At 50.6% G+C, this 25,974-nt stretch overlaps 1 protein-coding gene and 1 non-coding gene across 7 annotated transcripts in view; one reads left to right on the forward strand and one right to left on the reverse strand.

Annotated features, from left to right (window-relative positions):
• Asap2 (ArfGAP with SH3 domain, ankyrin repeat and PH domain 2) overlaps window positions 1–25,974 on the forward strand; it is a 151,866-nt gene that overhangs the window by 78,397 nt on the left and 47,495 nt on the right. For all 6 annotated transcript variants that reach the window (XM_046441218.2, XM_046441219.2, XM_058578353.1 and 3 more), the window contains exons 4-11: window positions 2,452–2,526; window positions 3,982–4,031; window positions 6,671–6,800; window positions 8,541–8,626; window positions 14,267–14,342; window positions 14,539–14,625; window positions 20,740–20,843; window positions 20,947–21,016. In XM_046441218.2, coding sequence (XP_046297174.1) covers window positions 2,452–2,526; window positions 3,982–4,031; window positions 6,671–6,800; window positions 8,541–8,626; window positions 14,267–14,342; window positions 14,539–14,625; window positions 20,740–20,843; window positions 20,947–21,016 — 678 coding nt within the window. The remainder of the gene's footprint in view (window positions 1–2,451; window positions 2,527–3,981; window positions 4,032–6,670; window positions 6,801–8,540; window positions 8,627–14,266; window positions 14,343–14,538; window positions 14,626–20,739; window positions 20,844–20,946; window positions 21,017–25,974) is intronic.
• On the reverse strand, window positions 21,490–21,562 carry Trnaa-ugc (transfer RNA alanine (anticodon UGC)). The gene has a single exon. It is a non-coding gene; the product is annotated as a tRNA-Ala (tRNA).

Genomic DNA, 25,974 nt, shown 5'->3' on the forward strand with positions numbered 1-25,974 from the left:
CAGTCCAGCCAGCACTCTCCAGTGGCCAGCTCACAGCCTCTTAACCGTTACCTCCATAGCCTCAGCTCCAGGCAACCACTGCTCTAGTTTCTGTTTCAGTGATTTAGTTTTGATCAGGAAAGTAACAGTTTCCTATTTTGGTTAATTGGCATGACTCCAAGAAGAAAAATTGACCAAACGAAGCCCAGACTCCCTGTTGACCTGGTGCCCAGGCTCCAAAACGCACCCTCGCTGTCCCCTTTACTAATGCAGCTGCCTGGGCCCTGCCCAGGCCCCCATCAGCAGGACAGCATTTCCCTGCTTCTTTTCAAGGTCTGTGTCACATCCCTGCTCAGCAGAGATTTCTCCTGGGCTCAGGCTAAAAGTCATTTCTCTTCCTGGAAACTCCCTGCTTCCTAGGGCCCGTGGAGTCTCACTTTCAACTCACTCACAGCAGCTCGGCCCCGTCAACGGTGAGTTCCTGAGGACTGAGGTTCTAATTAGTCTCCATCCCCGACTCCTCTGCACCTCCCCAGCCTCCTCTCCCTCCGTCACGGGGCTGCCTGTGCCTCCTGCAAGGCATTCATCGCAGTCGTGATTAGCTGCTGAGTGTCCCATTCACATGAGACGGTGGACCCTGTCCCAGTGACCAGCCCAGGACGTTCACACCCATTGCTTAAGTAAAAGAAGGATGAAAGCAAGCCAGCTGAGTGTGGGTGCCCGTCAGTCACGTGCTCTTTGGCCCTGTGATGTCTTGCTGTAGTGCCAAGCTGTGCCCACCATTGCCCCTAGTATTGGTAGTCAGAACCTGAGTTCTCATTTGAATAGTCTCGAGGTAGATGTGTAATCCTAATTGCAACTGATGTGCTTTTTCCATGTGTAGAGAATCTGGTTTTTCCCACTCACCATGCATTTATACCCTCACATCCTCTTGGTGAAAACCTACTGGGATTCTTCCTACAAATGTGGTTTTCAACCTACAAGCACCTCACTCCCTCTTCCTCCCATCCATCATGTGGCCGCGTGGCTCTGGTGCTACCCTGGGCAGCTCTGAGCCTCCCTGTCGGACACTTTTGCTGCCCCCTTGCATGCCCACACCTTGTCCAAGGTGCCAGCACTGGTTCCTGGGCCAGCCCAATCACCGAGTGTCGTGACTAAGCGAGGCAAAGTGATGGTGTAGACAGATGGGCAGAGTCTCACGGGTCAGAAACTGGCACAGTTTACCCTTCTTCCTAACCCTGGATCAGCCGGCCTGATTGCTTAAAACCAAAGTCACCCTGTCATTATGAGGAGTCACTGGTCTCTGCAGTGTAAACATGCGCTCCGTGGTGTGCAAATTGTATCTACCCAATAGTGTCTGGAAATCACATCCCATATTGCCATAAACATGGCACCTCAGTTTTATCTCCCTATTGAAGGTAATTGAACTAAAAATGGTTTCATTTGCTCAGTGGTGAGAGTGAATGCCCCCCCCCACCCCGTCCCGTTCTGCTCGGGGCCTGTTAATTGGTGCTGGTAGCCCAGGGTAGGCTCAGGCCAGGCCCGGCATGGGACCTGCTGTCCTGCCAACTGAGGGAGGACTGAGCGGGGAGGACTTGCACTGGAGAGGGAGTCTTGTGGGGCTCAGGATGCGAGTCCCTGCCTGGAGGTTGTCCCTGGCTGGAGCTTTGCAGCTTTGACTTTGCTTGGGTTCAAGCTGCCCGTGTGACAGACTGGCCTGCCTGGTGTGCCCCGAGTGTCAGGAGGGTGGATTCCACTGGATTTGCTGCCGGCCAGCAGTCTTCTGCCTTCCTGCTGCAGGAGGAACGGGGCTCCAAGACTCTGCCCCTGGTCTTCTTCCTCCAGCTGCACCCCTTCACCCACTCTCCCCCATGCTCCCCACACCTCACACACACTGGCACCCATGTGCACCCCCACGCTCTCCATACACACCCCTCGACACACCCGTTCCTCCTGCACTCACTCCTGGGCCTTCCCAGCAGACGGAAGCCTGGATCTGCCTCTCCTTTGGTCTGTCTCCAAGTGGGGAGCTCTCTGCACGGAGTGGGGAGCCTGAGAACTGCAGGGGCGTTCCCTTCATTCCGGTTCTTCAGACCAGGTCTGCCGTTGCTGCTTTCAGAGACATTTTCCTCATTGTAACTGCCTTTGCACAAGACTTCATAGCTGAACAGTGCAGGTTCACTATTGAGAAAGCACACGGGCCTTTCGTTAGGTATGTGTAAAACATGCAGAGCTTCCATTAGACGTGTGTTAGATATGTGTAAAACACGCTGATGCTTTAGGCAGGTATTTCATCTGTGAAATGGTTTTGTCAGGAGGGCACGGGACTGCGTAAGGCCCTCCACTCTTGTGCTGCGCTGGCCAGATTTTCAGGGCCAATTAGTTGTGACCAAATGCCCTCTCTAACATCTTGCTTACTTTAGATTAAAAGGCAAACGGAGTAAGAATTTCCTCTTTGTTTTTGTCTTTTAGATTCAGAATATGAACAACATAATCTCCTTCCCTCTGGACAGTTTGCTGAAGGGGGACCTGAAAGGAGTGAAAGGGGTAGGACTCCATCCGGGTCTCGGGCCTCGCACCTCCTGAAGTCCCAGCCTGGGTCATGGCCCCACAGGGCAGCTGCCACCATTCCTCCTGGGGCAACAGGACACTTTTGCTTTCTCTGTCCTTTAGCCATTTGACACCACCTTTGGGCCAGAACATGGTGACACTTGGCCTTGCTGGTCATTCTCTTGGTGCCACAATCTTGGGGAGGGGAGAAAGTGAAGGGGAGTGAGGCTCTGTCGTGGAGACTGAGCACGGCCAAGCCCCTCGGTTAGCAGGGAGACCTGTGAGAAGCCTGGCTCTTCCAGCCACCGTGCCACGGATTCACAGCTCGGAAGGGACCCAGCCAGGACAGTTGTCCTGAAGGGAGGGTCGCATTCTCAGGGCCTGGCTGGCTTCGTGTTCTGCACCCCAGAGGCTGGTGGCTGTTCAGGACATGCCTGCCATGACGGACCTGCTTCACAGGGGCAGGCAGGGCTGGAGTCGAGTTCTTTGATTGGCTCTGTATGTGACTCCTGGGTCTCAACTGGGCATATCTGGAAGTCCTGGCTGACCTGTCTTGGGACCTCTGCTGAGACTTGTTGATGTCTCCCTTACAGAATGTGCCAGGAGAGAGCACTGCCCACCCTCCCTCTGGGGGCTGGAGAACAGGGCATCTGGGTTAATCAGAACCACCAGAGGGAGGGTGCCCTGGGCAGGGAGGGGAGGCCCACAGTGGAAGCCGTGGTGGCAGCTGCCAGGGCGGGAGCTTGAGGGGCGGGAACTGCCAGAGCACTGAGGACTTTGCAAGGCCATTGAAGGGCCAAAAGATAAACAGGCGAAGTCGGGTTTTCCTCTCCCACAGAACCCCAGTGAAGGAGGCATCGCTAGGTAGGAACGATTAGATAGAATTTTAAGGGTGCAGAATTTTTTGAGCCAGGCTGTCAGAGAATATGAAGTGTCATCTCCAGACAGTTCAGAAGAACCCCAGGGAAACTGGGTGGCTTTTATATCCTGATTGTCAGGCTCAAGTCAGGGTTAGGTGTGTCAGGGAGATTCACATGCTAATGGGAAAAGTCAGAGTCCCCTTCTTTTAGAGAGAGGTACTGAGTTATTCCAGATTAGATCTTCTCTTTCTAGATTCAATTTTAGGATATACCAAGGGCAGAGAGTCAGGAGGGGGTGACAGATGATGGATCAGGCCTGTTAACTGGGTGATGGATACATTGACACGTCTCTGTACCTTTACGCACATTTGGCATCTTCTATAATAAATATTCTAAAAGGAGAAAGAAAGAAGTGCCAGCTCCAGTCTTATTAAAAGCCTGTGCTCCGGGTTCTTTATTTTTTCATGGGGTTTCGTACATCATTTATTACAGAAATTAATGTTCTGTTCTGGACTGGTCTAGGGATAAGGAAATGTGTCTTGCACAGAAGTTAATGATTTGTCCTGCTTAATTGCTGCTTCTCTGTTTACAGGACTTGAAAAAGCCCTTTGATAAAGCTTGGAAGGACTATGAAACCAAAATGTGAGTGTTTTCATTTTTAAAAATATGTGTAGGTGACTTGAAAGTTCAATTTTAAATCAAGTTTGGTGCCCCCGGGGATCGTCTGAATAAACCTTGATCCAGGAAGGACACCGGAGCCGTGCTGCACGGTTCCTGCACGGTGCTTCTGTGGGTGCTTGCTGCATTCGGGGGGTGGCCTCTTCCAGAGCCCTGTCTCTTTTTCTGTGGCATTATGGTAGTTATACGTGTCATGTGCAGAACCTACCAAGGGAAGTCAGGACCACTTTCTCCCAGGAGGTGTTTGTCTTCTTTCCTGGTTTCACATACTTCTCATTTTACTGCCATTTGTGATAGCGTTGCAGTTCTCAGGCTTTGTCTTCTTGATGATTTATGAAAACCATTTGCTTTTAGCTTTGGGTCTGTGTTTCTGGAACACCAGGCTCCTTGGTTTTAGAAAGATGCTGCAACACTCTTCTCCTTCTGCTTTACTTGATTAGTTTGTCAGATACTTTGTCAGAGAAGAGCATGAAAGACGTCTGTCGGCTCTTCCACGCAGACTGTGAGCTCTGCTAATGTCGAGCTCACCCCTGCTGACTGTGGACAGTTGTGTAATGTTTCCCTCATTCCTAGGGTAGGGAGAATTGAACCAGTGAGAATCGAGCTGGCCGTTGTGGGGAAGAGGGGTTTCAGTTATTTTAAATACTGGAAAAAAAGAAAACATTTTTAAATGCCTTGTGTTTACTTTGCATAATCTCTGTGCCTTGGGATTGGAGACTTTTCTGAATGGAAATAGAAACTTCCATACAAAGCCATCTGGTAAAGTGAGAGGTGTTAGGAAGGAAGTCAATTCAGATGTGAATATAAGTGGGTTTTTTTTTCAAACCAGCTTTGGATGTCTTTTCAGTAGTGAAGGATCACAAAGATCAAAGTAACGAATACTCAACCTTTGATACTTACTCTGTTTATAGAAATGTTAAATTCCCACACAGAGTTGCTTGGATTCCAAGTATGGCGTTTCACTAATGGTGCATGATGATTTCGGCTTGGGGGAGTGCTGAGCCCCAGGATCTTGAAGCTCTGTTCCACCCAGAGAGGCTCCAATCCATTGTCCCTGGCCCTTTAGCATTCTCCATCTGGGTGCAGTTGGATGAGAGACTAGGGATCAGCATTCCTGCTTTACAGATGGTCTCCCAGTGGGAGGGTCTTGAGCCAGGGCCAGGAGGTGGGTCTGCTGCCTGGCATCCAGCTGCTCCTGTTACCCCCTCAGCAGCCTGCCTAGAGATGCTTCTGTGCACAGCTGGACCATGGTGTGGGCTGCTGGGGAAGACTGGAAAGAGGTGTCTGGGCCTGAGGGGAGGGTCTAGGAAGGAGGCTAACATAACCTTCAGTGTGATGAAAACCCACTTAGGGCAGAAGCACAACTACTTACACACACCAGAATCCGAGGAGGAGGGAGCAGTGCCCTTTTATCTTGAAAGTATCCTAGGCTACACAAAGCGGGTAATGTTTTACCCTCTAACATGCAAGATTCCTTATCCCAAGAGCCTCATGGTGTGTAGTGACTGGGTCTAAGGCGACCTTCGATTCCTGGTTGGTGATTCCACAGTGAAATTAAGAGAGATGGCTCAGGTCTGCACTGTCTTGTTCCCTTGAGGGTGTCGGTGCCTTGGAGTTGTTGAGTGAGCCTGGTGCTGGGGCCTGGGGCCTTCCAGTCTGACCCCTCCCAGATGCCTGAATTCATTGAGCAGCATCCCTACCAAAGGCCTTCGCTGCTCACTTTCTTTGTCCTTCAGATTGTTGAGGATGCACCTGCCCAGCACTGAGCGCCACGCTAAAGAAACATACTCTTCTTCTTGCCTCTTCTTAAACACTCTGTGCATGCACCCCTGCACCACCTCCTGTGATGGTGACCTCTGGAGGCCCACGCAGCCCATGTCATCTCTGAGTAGCCGTTAGGAAAGTGCCACCTGTCTTGAGATGCACGCCTCGAGGCCCTATAGGAAGTGCCGCTTCCCAGGTCTGCACGACAGCCCCTCAGATGGAGTGATTTCCGTTGGCTTTCTTTAGTTTCCTTTTCTCCAGAATAAATATTCACAGTGACTTCCAGCCCTTCATAGCTGATGTGATTTTGTGGCTCCTTTGACACTAGTTCTTTTCTTAGATGTGCTCCCACTGGTTGGTGCTAAAGTGCGCACTTGACATTAGCTAATAAGCATTCAGCCTGAGATCCTTAGGAAAGGGGATTAGAGCGGGAAGAAATAAGGAGGAAGTTTGTTTTCTTCTGCAGCGTGCACGCTGTGGCAGGCCAGGCAGGCGAACTGGCCGGCTGCACAAGTGGGGAGCGGGCCCGTCTAGGGAGAAGCGCAGTAGGGAAGAGCGAGGTGCAGGCAGACCTACCTCCTCTACCCAGGGCAGGGCCAAGCAGGTGCTTGGGAAGTGTATGCTGAGTCAGTTGTGGGAAGGCTAAGTTTGGCATTTTTATGATGACAGTATTTTTTTTTTCTTTGGTGAGCATTAAGATGCCGTTCTGTTCTAAAATGTGTGCTGACCATTCTTCTCACGGGCTGGCTGACGGACAGCTTCAGGACTGTCCAGTGCAGCCTCTGTGCCAAGAGGCCTCTTGATTTACCTGGGCTTTTTTTTTTCTCCCCAATATGTAGAACCAAAATAGAGAAGGAGAAAAAGGAGCATGCCAAGCTTCATGGGATGATTCGCACTGAAATAAGTGGAGCAGAAATTGCAGAAGAGATGGAGAAGGAAAGGCGGTTCTTCCAACTGCAGATGTGCGAGGTAAGGTGCTGGAACGGCAGGTCACCAGGCTTCCTGTGGCCTGCACCCCCACTGCGGCCTCCCAGGAGTGTGGCTCCGACCTGTGGCTTCAGAGACAGGCCCGATGGATTATTGAACTCTGCTTCTGAGTTGACGGTTCATTTCATAGGGGGATTCTTGTCTTGTGGTGGGTAGGTTACTCTAGCAGCAACCTTTTATTAAAAGTAGAGAACTTCTTTCTGGCCTCACATACATACTTTCTCAAACTTGCCTCCTCTCACTGGAATTAGCTAAAATACTCGAGGTGCTTTTAAATGAGTTGTCTGGGTCCCCACAGAATCAGTGACCCAGGAGATAGGTGAGAAGGCAGAGGGAGAACTTCATGGCACTTCGTGATGTCCTCCAGCAGGGGCAGTGTGCTCTCCCCAGCTTCCCGTGCTCCCCCCTGTGCCCTGGCTCACCTGTCCTGCGGCCTCAGCCTCGCCCTGGAAAGGGGGAGGTAGCAGGACAGACCCTGGGAGCATTTCTCCAAGACCAGAGACCCTCTGACCACAAGGGCCGTTGCTCGAAGCCTTTCCATTTCTGTGCCTTGCTTGTGGGTGTGCGGGAAGAAACCGCTGCCACCTCTGCCACCGCTGCCACCTCTGTCACCTCTGCCACCTCTGCCACCTCTGCTGGGCTTCCCGCCTGCTCAGAGCAGCACGTCCTGTGAACAGGCTGCGGGGAGTCTTTTCTATTCCCTCTCTAACCGTTTATGATCATCCCTTAGAACGAGTTCCGGTAAGGAGGATTTCTGGGTCAAAGGATACACCGACTCTAAGTTTTGATACACTGCCAAGCATTTGATTAAAGATGTATCATTTTGATATGTTGCCAGATGTCCATTTAACCAGGAGTAAATACCAAAAGGAAGGGGGAAGAGGCCTCGTGGGCAGTTGTTTCAGAGAAAAGGGAATCTGTAGCTTATGGTTTCAGACCAGTTTCCTGTCTCCTTATAGGGTGCACCACCCACCTGGGGAGCACGCGGATGTGGGCTTACCGTGTGTGACAACTGGGAGCCTGCGTGTCTCAGCAAGGGTCAACAGACACACCAGGGCATTCTGTCTCAGATGAGATGTCAGAGTCCTCCTAACAGCGGAGGGATGGGGACTTAGTGGAGTCCTTGTTCTGTAAGCCTTTAGGGAAGAACAAATGTATTTCTTGATGCTAGTTTTATAGATCCCCGGGGCTTTCTGATATCTTCGTGGTCACTAATGAATTCTCCAAGTTAAAAATGGCTTTAATTAATTTCAAAGAGATGTGTGTTTTAAACAGTCATATTTAGGGGGAGTATCTTGGGGTCAGTGACACAGTGCCAGGGGTCTTAGCAGCAGAGTTGTAACTGTTAGTGTTGGACGGTGACCTGCCTAAAGAGAGGGGCCCCAACACCAGCCTGTGCACAGGAAGATCCAAGATGGTTAGAAACCCCATCTGTTCCAATACCTCCTTCCTTGCAGCCAGGGCAAGGCTGTCCCTGCAGGATAAGGTCAGTGTCCTGTTAGCAGGAGCTCTTGGCTCTTGAACATCTAATTATGTGCCTGGCAGAGCGTTCACATGGCCTTACTGAAAGGAGCCTTAGTTATGGTGTGCAGAGGAGTCAAGGGGCTCTGCTCATTGTCAAGGACCTCTAAGAAGTGGAAGAATTAACCTATCTCCAGAAGCTCCCATGAAAGCCCCTCTTTGGCTTATTTCTGTAATCGTCTCTCCTTTGTTTCTCAACAGTATCTGCTGAAGGTCAATGAAATCAAGATTAAGAAAGGAGTAGATTTACTTCAGAATCTGATCAAGTATTTTCATGCCCAATGCAAGTAAGTCCCTGTTCTGTTTCATGATGTCATTTGAATGTTTCCCAGGGTGTGGTAGCATGCAGTATTGTAGGTCATTTAGGAATCCCCAGTCAGAGGAACCAAGCACCGGTATGTGCTGTGTGAGTGAACCTGGAGAACCTGGCACATAAAGGGGGACAGACACAGAAGGCCATGTCCTGTGTGGTTTGGTTTTGACAGTCCAGGAATAAGCAGATTCATAGAGAAGCAGATTATGGTTGCATCAGCCTGAGCAAGGAAGACCTGGGGGATGATTGCTAATGGGTGCAGCCTTGCTTTGGAGGGGTAATGAAAAGTTCTGAAGTTGGTGCTGATTGAACAGCTTCATGAATATACTAAACCCACCTTACTCTCCACTTTAAAAGGGTGAACTTAATGGTTTGGTAATTATATCTCAGTAAAAAGTAAAAGTATGTATACAATATTTTAAAAAATTCACAGTAGTTCCTAAATGTCTTTATTTTTGCTCTTTTTGTGTTGAGAGGCAAACTGGTTTATCTGACACATGATTTCAGATGTTTTTAAGAGAAATGAGATGATGTTGATACAGTGTATTAAATTAGGAAAACTCTTTCCTTTATTATGATATTATAAGGCCAGGGACCTTGATGAACGAGGGAGGGTGCGAATAAGAAAGAAGGAGAAACTTCATGTTTAACCTCAACTCTGCCCTTCACCAGAGGCCTCATCACCTGCTTCTGCTCCCAGACCCCAGTTGCTGACAAAAGCAGGCGTCTATAAACAGTCGTTTAGGCCCCTGGCTGTTCACTCACTTGACTGACAGACTAATCCAGTGTGTGCTGTGTCATGTCCTCTGTGCTGGGACAGGAGGACTCCTTGCTCCAGAGTCAGGTCAGGGGTTGAACTGAAAAACCAGATGTTGATGAGTGTTCTGCAGTAAAGGAATGTGAGACCAAACATGATAGAATAACCCAGTTTAGACAGAGACTCAGGGTGGCGTTTCTTTTCTCCTTTTCTGTGTTGTTACTGTTAGATTCTCCAACAGTCAGAGCACTGTGCCTAGCACATAGCAGGTACTCAGACATTTCTTGGATTAGGAGACCGTATTCCGCCATCTAAAGGAGCCGGCAGGTGGGTGGGGAGGGACAGTCCAGGGAGCGCTGGGGTCTGAAGGCAGGAAAAGGCCAGGCGCCTTAGGAGAGGGGAAGGAGTGGGGTGGAACCAGAGTGAGTGGAAAGGCCCGCACATGGACGGCCTCGGTGTTTCCTAGGGTTCAGGATTTGACCCCGGGTGTTGGGATGCCCTGGAATGGTTTTAGGCAGAGGATCCATTCACATGGGGCTCCTGTGTGTGCCAGGCCCTGTTTGGGGTTCTGCTGATCCAAGAAGCCCAGAAGCAAAGCTCTTCTGCTGGGACTGTATGTTCCACTGGTGGAGATGCTCTGGAGGCCCATGCGCGGACCCGGCTGTGGCTGGGTCAAGGCATGAGCGGGGACAGGGAGCAGCTTCTGGAAGGAGGAGCCAGAGGCAGGACCTTCATGTGGGCATGCGGCTCCCATCCTGGTGCAGCCAGAGAGGACGGTGACTTGCTGGGCGCAGCGGGGGTGGGAGGTGGGACTACCTTGCGGAATCTTTTGGAGGTAGAATCGCCTGTCTCCATACCTTCCCCAGCTAGGCTGTGCCCAGGCCCATGTGCCTATTCTTTTCACATCCCAAGTCCTTGCCTTTTTTGGGAAATGGTTTCCCTAGTGAAACCATTGTGATTTTCTTGCCTCTGTCTTCTGAGTCACCGGGATCACAAACACCACACCACACCTGGCACTACTCCCGGGACCTGGCTCCTGGACTGTGAGCTCCTCAGCTGCGTTCTTATCTCCCAAGGGGACACGTGGCTTCTCCTGCACTACCGCGGCACCCTCTGCACGTGTCCTTCATGGTGTCCTCTGGTCTAATCTCTCTAAGAGTGAAGGACACCCTCTTAGGAGGGTCCATGCCACTCACTGGGTCTCCCTCAGGGCATGGCACGGGTGCCTGGCACGGGTGTGCAGCAGGGCCTCGGGCCATAGCCTGAGCTGTCACCACTCGCTGTGTAGAGAGGACAGCTCTGCTGGAGCAGCTAAGGTCGGATGGCTGGGAGTGTGTGCACAGGTGCTTGTGCCAGGTTGAGTCTAGAGACCGTCCCAGAGGGTGAGAAGACCTTGCATCTGTAGGATTTTCAAGATGAGCTCTTTGACAGACTCATTTCCTGTGACACGTGACCGCAACATGCAGATCCCCCCTCTAGGTCTCGTTTAACCTGGTATGAGGCGGTTTAGGAAGTGGGTCGCTTCCTTGCTGATATTTTATTTTTAGGAAGAAGCTATTCTGGGATTTCCTTTTTTTTCCCTTTATTTTGCCCAAACTATCAGTTGGGTAGCAACAGACCCTTGTGGAAAGTGAACTAGTTGGCCTTTTATGGGCATGAGCTCAGTGACCTATTAAAATAAGAATCTTCCGTTACTTCCTTCTTGGATGTGTGTGTGTGTGTGTGTTCACTGCATGATCCTAAATCAGTTACGCTGCTTTTGCGGGTAAAACGTGGAGGCTGAGACTCTGCTGTGGCTCATGGGGGATTTGGGCCTGTGTGCGTTTCACCTGTGGGAGTCCTTCATGTTCGCTCATTGAAGTTCTCATCAACCCTTCTTGGCCCAGAAGCCAGCTTTGCCTGAGGATGCCATGCCTGATGGGCAGGGAACCCTCCCTGCACACCTGCCACTGGAGGTGCATGAGGCCACCATGCTTCACTGAGGTCCTGGAAGCCACACTGGCTTGACCCAGAGAAGTACTTGAATATGCATTAGTTGTTTTTTAAACTTGTTTTGCTTTTCTCTGTTTTTAAGAAATACTTCCATGTTCTTTGTCTTTTATTTCACTTAAGAAAAGAATTTGCATCTCTGCCTCATTCCTGGATTTCCTGAAAGTTCCTCTGTCAGCCTGGGCTGCTACAGAGGGAGGGTCCCGTTCTCCAATGGGACCTGGAGTAGGCAGCCTTGGAAACCCTAACTGAAACCCAGGATGGCCGGGTTCTGGCAGGCCGACTGAGTGTGGAGGGACTTGCTCTTCCAGCACGTACCTCCCTGCTGGACCCATGACGCCCGCGGTTGTCCCATGAACTAGGGGCGCTGAGTTGATCGGACTTGGTCCGCGGTCCTGGAGAAGCTTGTTCTCGAGTGAGGGAAGGGCAGACCCTCAGGGGACGAGGAACGGAGTGTGATGTTAGACTGTGATCCCTGAAGCCTGGGGGTGGGGCGATTTGTCACGTGCTGTAGGGCCAGAGGAATGCTTGAGATCGCATCTAAGCAGGTACATTTTCAAGGCTTAAAAATCTGGCCAGGCAGGCTGGGAAATGTGTGATCAAAAACAAAACTCGATCTGATAATGTCCATGGTTTAGGTTCCTTGGCTGAAGCTTAGAAAAATGTTAATGGGCTCCACTTAGGAATAATCTGCCTGGGACGTGTGCTCAGGAATGCCATGGTGACCAAGCCAGCAGGGTGGCCCTCCTGCTCCTCCCTGGAAGCTCCCTCTAGTGCCTGGCTGCATTTTGAGAGTATACCCGGGTGCCGCAGCACGCCTCATACGGAGTTTGTGGAAAGATGGGGTTTGAGAACCAGAGGGAGGAGGTTCTCCAGGTGGAGGCAGATAGTGAAGACTGGGGAGGCCGAAGTCCCCACTGTAAATCCAAATTTACATCGTTCTTCCAAGTGGATGTGCATTGCGATGCTGGAAACAGTCGCCGTGAGGAGAAAGCCTTCCCTGAGCCCTTGGCTCCTCTCAGGGCTCCCACCTCGGGGAGAGTTGCCGGGCTGCGGAGGTGCCAGGGCAGAGCTCCTGTTCCCGCTCCCCAGGGCCCCTCTGCCTCTATCCTCTGTAACATTGTTCCTGTTCCCAACCCTAGCTCTCTCACTCATGTTCTCTCCCTCCCTTCCTTCCTATTTTATAAGAATTTGAAGTGATTAAAGAAATAGTTACATAAAGAAAATTTGTAAATAAAACGTTAGAACCATCTGAGTTCAAGACAGAAGGGAACGGGGCAGTTTCTCACTCCTGCAGCTCTGCAGGGCTTCCAGATTTCCTCTGCAGCCTGTCAGTCCTGGTGCTGGGAGTGGGAAGTGCAGAGGTGCGCAAGACCTGGCTTTCCTGCCCTAACTCTGGGGAAGGCACCTGGGTGGGTCTCTCTGACGCCGTGGCTACGCCAGAGGCATGCACTGTCTTCAGAAAAAGATTAGTTAGGTGAACTAGAGGATCAGGAGTACGAGAGCTTGTGTGCATCCAGAGAGAAAGGTGAGAACATTCCAGCAGCCCAGGCTGCGGCCCCTTCGACTGGCTGCAGTGTTTTGCAGCTCCCACGGCATGAGCTCCTGCCCTTCCTCCTGGCCGTTGCTGACCCGAGGCCCAGCAGCACCTTTCTGCGCTGTTTTCACAGCCCACGAGACACTTGGTGTAAAAATGGTCCCATGGGGCCACTGCTGAGTTTAAAAGGAAGAAACATCACCCGAGAGGAGCACAGGTGAGACCCACATCACCCCCTGCAGGTAGTCTCCTCGGGTCCAGCGACAGGCAGAAGCTGGCAACTTCTCCTCTTCTGTCCCTCCCTGCCTTCTGTCCTGGAACTCGAGACGTAACGGGAGAATCACGTGGTAGATAATCGCACTATGAACACACAGTTGCACTGTGGCACATGTTGTGAAGCGAAGGACAAAATGCCAAGAGAATATACTAGGAAGAGCCCTTTTCAACATGGAATGGAAAGGCCTCCATCACAGGTGGCGTTCACCCTGAAACTTGAAGAATGACTGGACACAGCTGGGTGGAACAGGCGCTGCGGGCAGAGGCCTGAGGCTTGAAGAATTTGGTGGCCATGGGGGACAGAGGAGGCCTATGGGGCTGCCACTGTGTCTGGAGGCAGCAGGGCCAACCACATAGGCAGCGCCGGGTCGTGTGGTCCAGAGCCTGTGGGGAGGTGGCCTCGTCATTCCCCAGCAGGGTCCCAGGCAGCTGGCCTTGGGCAGGCGGCACTGACCTGCTGCGTGGGCCCTGCCCACGCCATCAGTGACCTCACAGCTTCCAGCTCTGCGCTTACGATCCTCCTTTTGCTATTTGACCTTCAGTGCTCCCACCTTGCTGTCCACTCTGTGGGTGGAGTGGGCGCGGCCTGTGCATCAGAGCTGCCTGTTGGTTGGTTGGTTGTTTTTACTGTGTTCCTTCTCTTTTCCACGTGGCCATTGCTGTGGAGGAAATTCTCCCAGTCTCACTCTTGCAGCACTCTGTGGCTTTTTTCCTTGGCCACCGATCCTTCCATTTAGGTGCTTACAAGACTCTGAATCAAAGCTCTTGCTGCCATTTTCAGTAGAATCCTGTTTCTCATTGTCAACCGAAGATCTCAATTTATGTGGGTCAAGAAAAATCACAAGTGCTCAGGCTAATTGTAGTTCCTTTCCTCTTCTAGTTTTGAGTGTCCTTTTATTCTTGATTTGCCTGATTTTAAGTTTCTATTCATACAGACGTTTCCCCCCGGAGTTAGGTAATGATGCCAGTCATTTTTCTTTAAAGAAGTTTTTCTCCCTCTGACAAGGTTATTTTCTCCTTTATGAAGCACAACCTGTGTTTTTTTCTTCCCCTAGTTTTTTCCAGGACGGACTGAAAGCAGTAGAAAGCCTCAGGCCTTCCATTGAAACCCTGTCCACGGATCTGCACACGGTGAGCAGCCCCTCTGCCTGTCCTGTGTGCCATCTGGCCTGCGCACGCTGTGCCACCCAGCGAGGGGCCGCCCCACCCTGCCTGATGGAGGGTGGCCTGGTGTCCCCCTCTGTGGCTGGGGAGGGTGTGGCCCGCGAGAGGAGCGGTCACCTTCCTGCTGCAGCCTCACCTCTCTCTGCTCCATTTGGCTTTAAAGATCAAGCAGGCCCAGGATGAAGAGAGAAGACAGCTGATGCAGCTCCGCGACATCCTGAAGTCAGCACTGCAGGTCGAGCAGAAAGAGGTGAGGGGATTTAATTTTGAAAGACTGCTATTTAGGTTTCGGAGGCCTTGGGACTGAGGGGTGGGAAATCCTGGATGCCAGGGATTCTCCCCGGCAAGCAGCACTGAGCATCTCATGTGTTCTTGTAGTTTTGCCAAAGCATCTTCTTTGTTTTGTCCTGGGGGAGGCACCACCATGGGCATTGATGTAGGGTGGGCCTTCTTGCTCCCAGCGGCCAGCTGGGTGTTTCTTGGGGCCTTTCTCACGATGCACACTTGCCATTTATGCTCCTGGACCTCTGTGGTTTGCTGGCCCCGACATGTCTGGACTCCTTGGGATGGAACAGAGCAGATGGCTGCCTGGGTTCCTTCCGGCCCTGAGACTACTCTGTAAGATGCGAGGAGTTAGCTTCTCTTAGGGCTCTGTCCTGAGGGGCACATGTCCATGGTCTGTCCTGTATCACCTGTTGTGTAGTGACAGCTTTGTGTGCTCCCACTAAATTTGTATTTTGGGGGGGCTCATGAAAAGAACATGGAGGTAAAATTTTAAAGGCAGTTTTGACGTGTTTGCTACAATGTGGATATTACCATGTGAATTTCTTTTTTCCTCGAGTCACAGAGTCACTGTGCTGCCCAGGCTGGCCCTGAACACCTGGACTCAAGCAGTCCTCCTGCCTCGGCCTCCTGAGTAGCTGGAATAGAAAGTGAATTTAACATAAAAACTACCTCCTTGTCAATAAAGGAATGTGTCTAAATGTCCTGTAGGTTTTGGATAAATAACCATTAATCTGCTTAACAGGGCATAGCATTCACTGTTGGTGCTTTGCTGTAAGATCTTGTACTATAACTGAATGTTGTTGTTTTTCTCCCAAATGCACTTGCCTTTCGTGACCGAAGTCTAGGAGAGTAAGTAGCTCGGTATTTTAACAAATCGGAGGGGTCTGCATGTTTTGTTCATGAACTTCAAAATCCACATTTCTTCTCCACACATCTTACTGGCTAGTAGCACTTTAAATTTTAACCCTCCTCTTTCACTGTAGTAGATTTTGCTAAAGGCAAAAGAATTTCCATGTACGACATGGTGGAGTGGGAATGTTCAGAGTTGCTGGTTCTTCTGTGAGGAGGGAGCAGCTCACCCCCACCGGCCCGCAGTACTGCCATCACGGCCTGTCCCTCTTAGAGTGACGCCTTCCTGCAACTGGCTGTGGGCAGCTCAGGGAAGCCCCTGCCTTCTCTGCCCTCCCTCTGTCACATGGGGGTCGTCAAGTGAGAGGCCAGCAGGGTGATGCTGGAACTCCTGTCAGCCTGGTGCCTGCCTCTCAGTCCAGGGAACGTGGGTCCTAGTGACTTGATCTCCCCAAACATGTGATGCAAGCACCAAAAGAAAGGAAGGCAAGGAGCAAGGAGCACAGAGAAACCCTAACCCTAACTGTAGGTACAGGAGGCGGGGCCAGCCCGGGGACAGGAGCCCATCAAGGCCTCGGTCCTGGGGCGTTGGTGGAGTGGTCAGAGCGTCTGAGGAGGAGGGTCAAAAAAACAAAAGGTTTAAAATGAGGAGGAACAGCTGGGTCAGCAGCCCCGGCCCCAGCTGACCGTCGCCAGAGCTCTATTCACTTGTAGCTTTGCAGAAAAGTGTGAGAGACCCGCCGGCACAGCCACAGTCTCTCAGCCTTTATCCTTTGGTGGGTTCTGTTAGCCAGTCTGTCTGCCTGTCCTATTGGCCTGAGCAACTCAGAGGAACTTTCTTTACTTTGTTCTAGCTTTATCCCAGGCGACTAACCATGTCCTCCAGGTCCCAGGCGCTGGCCGCGCGTCCTCCAGTCAGTCTCCTGGCTGTGACTGTTATGTTTCCTGTCCATCACACTTTGCACTTGGGTTCATTGGACAGTCCATGAACACAGTTGCAAGGACTAAGCAAATGTGCATTAGTGAAATTTATTCATTTTGAAACGATTTTCAGGATTCAGGTTCCAGCCTGTGTTCCTCCTCTTGGTGGCCAGGCACTGAATCCCGGGCCTTGCTGTTGAGGCTGTCCTTCCTTCGATTGGGTTCTTCTCTGTGACTTACAGAGCTGGAGGTGTTGGGTGGCTTTGATTCAGCGTTGTGGAAATTCTGACTGATGTGTGGTGACGGCTCATGGAGGTGGGTGGCCTGCCCCAGGACACCGCCTTGATGGGTGGGCAGAGCCACTGCTCCTCACTGTCTTCCGCCAGCTTCAAATTCCACTGTTGGAAGGAGTCAGGAACACTGCCACTACAGCACGGTGGCTCAGGCGGCTCTTCATCACCTTGGGGCTGGGCTCTGGATCACGGGACCATATGCCTTTATGGCATAAGTCACAACTCTAAAATCGCCTGCCATTCGGATTTTGCTGGAGGTGTTTTTCTGCTCTCTGCAGTGAGGATACTACTCTTTGGGTTTGCCATCATTTTGCTAGGAAAATCTTAAGACTTACAGAAAAGTTGAAAACCGGTGTGGCGTGTGCATGTGTGCACCCCGGCATTTGACGTCGGGAGGATCCTCTGCCGGGTTAAGCCTCTCAGTACTGCTGGGTTGGGGTGAGCTCTTTCCCTGCCAGCCTCGCCTCTGCCTTCCCATCACCTTTTGGGCAGCGCTGGGATGGACCCATGCGATACTGCTGAGTCCCTGCTCTCTGACCTTGAGAACAGCCCAGCCTTGGGCTCCTGGGGAGATGCTCGGGCTCTGGTTTCAAGGTTTAGAAGCCCAAGTGCTGGAACCGCAGTGTTTCCCCACTCTGCAGCCCTCACCAGTGGCTTCTCTCTCTCCGTCAGCTCTGCTTCTCCTTTTCCAGGTTCCCTGTCTAGTGGGATGTGGCTGGACAGTGGTGCTGTCTGGTGGCAGAGCCCCCACAGGGCCATAATCTCCCCTCGACTCTGGCTTCTGGATTTGTGAACCCTGAATCGGGCCATATCATCAACCTCTGCCGGGTGGCCCCTTACCCGCCTCTCCTGCTGAGCTGGTGTCCTGCACTGGCCTTCTCCTCTGCCACAGTGGAGGGCACGCTGCATTGATTGCCGTGGTCAGTGACCCTCTCCTCCACACCCAGTGCAGGCCCCGCACACCCCCCAGAGGAAGAGAGGTGCACTTCTTCCCTCGTCAGAGCTCACAGTCAGGAGGTGGAGCCTTTCTTCATGATGAGCTGGGGAAAGGCTGTTGCCAGGTTCCCTAGAGGTCACCTCCAGGATGCTGGAGCAATTGGTGCTAAAACAGGTTCAGTTTTATGCCAGACAGATTTACAGTACTGTTTTTCTGAGTTTTAGATTTTACATGATAGTAGCTTCAGGTTTGCCTGCGTGTTTGGACAGAGTCAGGAAGTGCCTGGTCTAAAGAAAAGAATACAACAGAATCCTGTCTTCCTTGAGGTGTGGCGCAGGGTCCGGTCCTGTTGAGAGGTGGGCGTCCTTCATCTTGCTGCTGAGACGTGCCAACGGTCCTCACTTGGGCGTGTGGCGAGAGCTCCCAGCAGCCTGTCATGACTTTCCCGTTGATTTTATGCAGGCTTTTTTCCCCCTTCCAAGGTTGATAGACATATTTCTTCGTTGTGCAGTTAGGTCTTTTGACAAGGTTTATTTTTAGTTTTTCGCAGAGTCCTACAAGTGAACGGTATTTCTGTTTCCTCTCCATCCATTGCTCCCAGCACTGTTTAAAGCTGGGCTTGCTCTGCATTCCTGGTGCTCTGGGAGAGCGTGGGACCTGGGACCCTCCTCGCCCACAAACCAGCAGCTTGCCCTGGTTGCTCCAGGAGGTCCCCATGGAAAACAAGGCCCTTTCTCCCATGTGAGGCCTGAATGCTTCAGCCACTTGTCACTCATATGGAGCGTGCCTTAGCACTGATGCTCAGATGAGGCTTTTTGTTTGTTTTTTGTCTTTTCAGAGTTACTGTATGTACTCTGTAGAGCTTAAAAAGTCAGCCTGGACATTGGCGTTTATGGATTGGAAGACGTGGCATTGGTGCAATGACAGTGAACTCCAATGATTCAGTGTGATCGCCGTCCAAAAAAAAAAAAAAAAATCTCAGTCAAAATCCTGGCTGTCTTTTTACAGAAATTGACAAGCTGCTTCTAAAGTTCTTATGGAAATGCCAGGGACCCAGAATAGCTAAAACCATCTTCAAAAAGAAGACTCACACTTCCTGATGTCAGAACTACCTTAGGGCTGTAATCATCCAGACAGGGTGGTATTGGCATATGGGGGACATATCAACGACACAGAACGAAGCGTCCAGGAATAAAGCGTCCCTCTGTGGCCAGTGGGTTTTCAACAGGCATGCCAGGCAGCGGGGAGAGGGGAGAACTGTTTACAGGGGTCTTGAGGCAGCTGGACGGCCACAAGCCAGAGAATGCAGACGAACCTGCTGCGTGCCATGACCAAAAGTTAACTTGGCATCGACGGAGACCCAAGTGAAAGAGCAAAAGTTATGAAAGTCTTAAAAGAGACTTATAGGTGTAGATCTTTGTGTCCTTGGATTAGGCAGTAGTCTCTTACCCATGACCCCTAACAGAAGAAGCAGTAAATTGGAGTTCATCAAAATTAAAAGCTTTTGTGCTTCTGAACTCCTCTTTCAGACTGTTATTCGTCCAGGCAGGCCTCAGTGAGTCTTTTGCCTCTGGCCGCGGTGTCTAGCCCTCCGTCCCTGCATGGCGGCCACAGCTCCCCCTGCCTCTCCACGTCTTTCTCTTGCTGTCCCCTTTGCCTCGAGGAGCCTCCCTTACTCTCTGCCAGCTTTTGCCTGCACCTTTAAGCTCACTTCTTCCCAACTCTTCCTGCAATTTTGTCCATTTGATGCTCCGGGTCTTGGGTGCGTGTGCAGGTATTTATTTTTGTACTTAGGACTGAACTCAGGCACTTTACCGCTGAGCTACATCTCCAGCCCTTTTTATTTGACTTTGAGACAGGGTCTTGCTGAGTTGCCACGGCCTTGCCATCCTCCTGCCTCAGCCTCCTGAGTTGTGGTCCGAGGTGTGCCCCACTGCGCCTGGCCAGTTCTCGGGTGCTCTTATTCTTGGTTTGGATCACAGTGCTTTCTGTGCCGTGGTTCCTTCCTGGTCTGCACTGTGCTTCGTTTCCCTGAGGATGGTCCGCTGCTTGACCGCGAGGAGCCTCCAGGGATTCCACTCCTCGCTCTGCTCTTGCTTTCAGGAGATCTGCTTCTTGAGCAAATCGGTTTTACTGTGTCTCTGTTTCTTCTGTTACAAAGTGAACTGGCCGTAGTTGGGCTGTGAGGCTCTCGGTCAACAGAAGCAGGCACGTCTCACATGGCCCTGCCTGGTTGGCCTGTGTATTGTCTGTCCACGTCTTGCTCCCTCTTGCTCCCTGCGCTCTGCTAGAGTTTCCAGCACGGTCCCCGAGGCCTGGGAGCTCAGCTTAGGACATCTGGTGTTACTTGTTGAACATCAGTTGTGCCCTGGTTGGGGGCTAGGTATTAGGCTTGGGCCCTGGGGATTCGCGGCTGGTCCTTGCAGAAGCTTATCTCTGAATTTGCTAGGTGCAGTGGACTTAGTCTGACTTTCAGCTGACCACATGGATGGTTTTCCTGTGATTGCACCTCCCTGTGGTCAGGGTCGGTGCTGGCTAGGTTCATTGCCGCCTGAGCCTGCTTCCTTGAGACTGACAGGTGAGGAAGGGTCCCTGCTGTTTTATCCAGGTGTTTGGTGTGTGATCTTCTTGGTCCTGACTTCATTAACTCTCTTATTGTCCAAGAAGGAAATGGGGAAGTAGCTTGTTTTAAGTGGAGGATGTTTGGCTGTTTAGCTGAAAGCCCCTGCTCTCCGCGTGTCACATTGCCTTCCTTCCTGCGGCCACTCTTCCTTCCCAGGGGCCTGTGCGAGGGGCTTAAAGCTCAGGGTGAAGTGAACCTGTGTCTCCAAGTTGCTGGATCTCTCAGGGACTTTGGAAGTTCTGATTTTCGACATTTCCTTCTCCAGCCTGCTAGATGTCTGTTAGGAGTTCCTCGATATGGAGTTTATGTCCCTTTTTTGGTATGGTGCAAAGAGGGAAATTTTCTGATTTAAAACAACAACAAAAACCATTTAGGCATAAGTTTCCTGTGTTACTGAGTTTTAAAAATTGGGACCTGGATGGCGTATTAAAAAGCAAATTCTTGGCCTGTTTTTAGGACTCACAAATTCGCCAGAGTACAGCTTACAGCTTACATCAGCCTCAGGGAAACAAAGAACATGGGATGGAGCGGAATGGCAACCTCTACAAGAAAAGCGACGGGTAGGCGAAGTGGCGTTGCTGTCGCTGGAGCGGAAACAGACGTCCGTGATCTCCTGTGTCCAAAATGTCTAAACTCTTATTGTTCTTCCCTCTTACCCATAAGGATCCGAAAAGTGTGGCAGAAAAGGAAATGCTCAGTTAAGAACGGTTTTCTGACCATATCCCACGGTACCGTAAGTATTCTCTTCTAATCCGTGGTCCACGCTGTGTGTAGTTGGGTGAAGTCTGGCTGGAGACCGTGGTGGCGCCTGGGGACACAGATGTCCTGTGTGTGATGTGGCATTGAGGCTGCGTTTGGAAAGCCGGCTGGCTCCTTGTCTGGCTCTGGGGCACCTGCTGAGCCTTCTCCACTGGGAGAAGCTTTGTTCACCTGCTTCGGAGTCAGGAGTGACTGTGAGCCAGGTGCCTTTACCTAGAAGCCTGTGACTTCTAGAAAGCATGGAGCTGCAGACGGCCCCCTCAGCTAGCCTTGACATGGAAAAACTGAAGGTCTCACTTGGGAAGATTTCTACTTTGCCATTAAGGGGAAAAATGTTTCAGTGCTCAGACTCTGGGAACTAGAAATCCAAGAGAGAAGAGATTCAGTAACTTATTATAAAGGTCTCCCACACCAGCCCAATCTTACTTTACTATTCATTCATTCATTCAGTGGTGCTGGGGATTGAACCCAGGGCCTTGTGCATGCAAGGCAAGCACTCTACCAACTGAGCTACATCCCCCTCCCACCAGGATCAATCTTAATCAAGTTCTCTTTTCTCTTCTTTGTAATAACCCATGCAAGAAAAGCAGCCCTGCCTGTTGAGCTTTCAAGAAAACCAAACAGAATAAAATTCCACACCCGTCTATCTTTCAGAGACAGGGAACTGGACTCACAGCCATAAACAGCCCTTGGTACCATCTTCTCTTCCAAGAGGCTTTAGCATATTATCCCCTTGCTTTGGACCGGGGCTGGTGAAAACCATGTGGGCTGGTGGACACCTTTGAAAAGGTCTGGGCTGCGTTTTGTTCTTGGTTTGTGTTACTTCCCCTAAGCCAGGCCCAGCACTGCGTGCCCGGCAGCCTCAGTGGATGGTGGAGAGGATAAATCACCCTCCATGAAGCATTTATCAAATACGCCCTTCATCTGGGTCTTCCGTCCCGCCTCCCACCGGCCCCAGTGAAAGGCAGAGCTGCACAGGAGCACAGATGAGGTTTTCAGGCCCTTAGAAAGATTGTCTGTCACTCATTGTTGGGGCCTTGAGAAGCAGCCCTTCTCAGTAATCACAAGTGAAAAACCAGCAACGCTCTGAAGGATGTCACTGAAGCAAGGATTGCTGCGGGTCCCTGGGGGGGGTGGGGGGGTCATTCTTGCTGATTCCACAAGGGAAGGGAGAGGGAGATGAGAAGCAGCACGTGCTGGGTGTGGCCTGCAGGGATTCTGGCCCTGGGATTGACTGTGTCCCCTCAAGGCAGCTGAAGGTCACCCCTTCCCCACAGTCCAGCGTCACTGGCATAGCACCTCCTCACCCTGGGCCTGTGGTTCAGATCTGTGTGCTTTTCTTTCCCTACAGAGAGATGCTCGGGGGTGAGGAGAGGTGTGAGTGCTGTAGACCAAGCGGGGCAACTTTATTTAACTGTGTCTCACCTTGAAATGACAACCGCGAGGCCAGGAGCCAGCCAGCGTCCTCACTGGTCTGCGTTCATGACTCCTGCCTTTCCACCACTCATTCTGTTGTTCAGCTCGAACAACCCTGATGTTTACCACCCTGATGCCAAAGTCGGCATAAGACAGTTTCAACTTGGGCTCTTGCAGCTCTCAAGGCACATTTGCGTTGTTAGAATTCCCCGAGGCCCAGGGCCTCAGCCTGTACCAGTGAGTTGCTCCCCTGCCATGACAGAGGACAGAGGAGGACAGGCCTGGCAATCCTTTGCTGGCAGCACAGTTGACTTCAAGTCACTTGGGTGCTCAAGTCCTCTCAAGACAAGAAGCCTATTTTCCCTCATGTCTTGATGGGCCACCCCAGTTTCTGGCAGACAGTACAGTTGTACTGGCTTCTCTCGGGCCTTGACAGCTCTGCTTGTCGCACTGTGTGCACATTTAATCAGAGCTTTGCGTTTTGAGTGGAGCCCTCTCCAGAGGTGCTTCGTCCTGCTATTAGCAGCCACTTCCTGCTCCAGCTGCAGGGTTGCAGGTGGGCTGTGCCCAAGGCTGCATCTACAGAGCATGGCTCCTGAGGACTGGCAGGACTCTGCCGGGAAAGAGAGTTGAGATGCCTCTGGGCTGGGGTTTGGTGTTGATGTGGCTTCCTGGGCAGCTTTCTTCTTTTCCTTCTCCTTCTCCTTCTCCTTCTTCTTCTTCTTCTTTTTGATACAATGTTTTTATTTTCTTTTCTTATATTTACGTGGTGCTGGGTATTGAACCCAGTGCCTCGTGCGTGCAAGGCAAGTGCTCTACCACTGAGCCATGATCCCAACCCCTTCTTCTTCTTTTTTTTTTTTTAAGAGAAAATTTTATTTACTTATTTTTTTAATTCTAATTAGTTATACACGACAGCAGAACGCATTCTGGTTCACCGTACACAAATGGAGCACAGCTTTTCATTTCTCTGGTAGTATATGAAGTAGCGTTTCACCACATGTGCAGTCATACATGTACCTAGGGTAATAATGTCCATCTCATTCCACCGTCTTTCCTACCCCCATGTCCTCTCCCCTCTCATCCCTTCCCCAGCTTTCTTCTTTAGCAAGCACCTCCTGACTGTGCTAGTTCATTGCCAGGAGGAGAGGGCATGTTTCTGAAGACCTGAGTCGGACACGGAGGACTAAGAGTAGCACTTGGCAAACAGCCGGGAACCGGGTCTTTACGAAGTGGAAGCTCACAGGGTGTATTTGCATGTTTTGCAAACTCTTTCCAGGATGCTAGAAGCCTTCAGCAAGTGAAATGGCCGTCTGCTGTGGTGAGGCTGGGGTGAGGGTAGCACCTGGGAGGAGTTCAGTGAGAGACCCCGCTGGTGTTCCCTGGCAGCCACGGCCAGTGGTGTTTTCTGGCACTGGGAAGAAGTGATTCTTGGGATGAGACACTAGGGCCGGGTGTCTTCTTTGCCAAGTTCACCGTACTACCCCACCATCAAGGGCTGCAGGCTGTGTTCTGCTGGAAGAATTTCTACTAGCTCTTAAAGCATCTAAAAATTTTTAAATGACTACCCCTTATGCAGGAAGAAGAATATACACTTCATTTTTTAAAAATATTTATTCTTAAGTTTTAGGTGGACACCATATCTTTATTTTACATTTATGTGGTGCTGAGGATCGAACCCAGTGTCTTGTGCATGCTAGGCGAGTGCTCTACCATTGAGCCACAACCCCAGCCCCATAAACTTCGTTTTTAAAAAAGCTTGACAAATGGTACAAAGTAGAATGTGTGGTTAAAATAGGAGATTCCCTAAGAATTGCACCTTTGTGGTCAGCACTGGGGCCGTGGTTTCTTTCCCTCCCCTGAGGTTTATGCTAAACCAGGCTGCTCAATCAGCGCCCGTTACCTTGTGGAGTAGATGAAACTGTCAGGTGACTGGATTGAGTGATGATACTCTCTTTCCAAATTACAGCAGGGAGGGAATTTAATGGATAGAATTTTCTTCCATAAATTTTTCTCATAGCTTTGCTGTAGCTAATGATTCATCTGAATGGACAAATAGCAAATCATTATTAATGTAAAACTGAGAACAGCTGATGTTCCTTGAGATTGCCAGCTTGCGTTTTGTGCACTCCCTCTTATGGTTGTCACTTTATTATGTGGTGACATTTGTGCCTTTATCATTATTTCTAGTCCAAATTCAGGCACTGGATTATTTTTCTATATTGTGTGGTTTCATTTGCTGTGAAGTAAGAGATCTGTCTTTGAGGTGGTTATACTGATAGAGAATAAATAACTTTTCCTATGCTCCAGGGAGAAGGGAAGAGTCAAATTTAGAGATGGGGAGGGAGCAGTCCTTCAAACTGTGGTTCTCTCTTGCTCCAAGCAAGTCCAGGTGAGGGACTGCCTACAGTGGACACCACATCAAGGCTGGGGAGATGGCAGCTAAGCACTTGACCTAGAGCCCAGCTGTCATGTTGGAACCCTGGCTTCCCTTCTCCCAGGTGGCAGAACCCCATCAAGTGGTTTTAGGTTCTATCTTTATCTACAACATTGGAGTAGTTCTCAAAGGGCATTTAAGAATGTTGAATGAATGAATCCATGAAAAATATTTACAACAGTGCCTGGTACGTGTAAGTACGTACTAGTAATAAAGCTGAGTAAGTGTAGCTATCTCTTCTTGGTCAAATTTGTCATCTTATCCATTAAGTGCTTCTGCATTTACCAAAGGGCAGGGGCCCCTATAATGGCTCCTGTGTCTAGAAGCAACGGACACCTCAATCTGGAAGTAGCCCTGAGAACTGCACATCTCCCATGGAGGCCAGACGGGCTGTACACCATGTTGTGGTACTCGTGTTGTCAGTACGTGGGGCTCCTGCTCAACATGGTAGAAATGGATCATTTGTGTAGGTATCTGGACAAGCCAGTAATGCTATTGGTAAAGATCTAAAATTGATGGTGCTTTTACTTGGAACTGTTAAGTTTGCAAGATTAGGGCTGGGGATGTGGCTCAAGTGGTAGCGAGCTCGCCTGGCATGCGTGTAACCCGGGTTCGATCCTCAGCACCACATACAAACAAAGATGTTGTGTCCACTGAAAACTGAAAAATAAATATTAAAAAATTAAAAAAAAAAAGTTTGCAAGATTAGACATCTTGAAGTCTTCTGTACTGTTTCCTGATGATCCTAGAAAGCTGTTAGGAATCTACGGACAAAAGCGAATATCCTGTGGCTAAGATCCACCCAGCAACAAGCCAGGAAGCTTAGGACAGCCCTGTTTATCTGACTTCTGTGTATCCAGACCTCAAACCCTTCACCCTGTATCAAACGTGAATCCTGCCCCTGCAGGATAGGTTCCATTTTTACGGAGGCTTCTCTACTTGCACTCTGTAGTGATCGTAGCAAGAAGCCTTTGGGCTGTGAATGCACAGGACTTCATGGCCTGCCTAGTGTGTGTCTGGATTACTCCCAAACCCACGCTGTTTATCTCAAGCCACTGGTGACCAAGGGGAGTGGGAAC

Source organism: Marmota monax, unplaced genomic scaffold (genome assembly GCF_021218885.2).
Source record: "Marmota monax isolate L192 unplaced genomic scaffold, Marmota_monax_Labrador192_F-V1.1 WCK01_AAM20220418_F8-fsc00010, whole genome shotgun sequence".
In the NCBI taxonomy this organism is placed as follows: Eukaryota; Metazoa; Chordata; class Mammalia; order Rodentia; family Sciuridae; genus Marmota; species Marmota monax.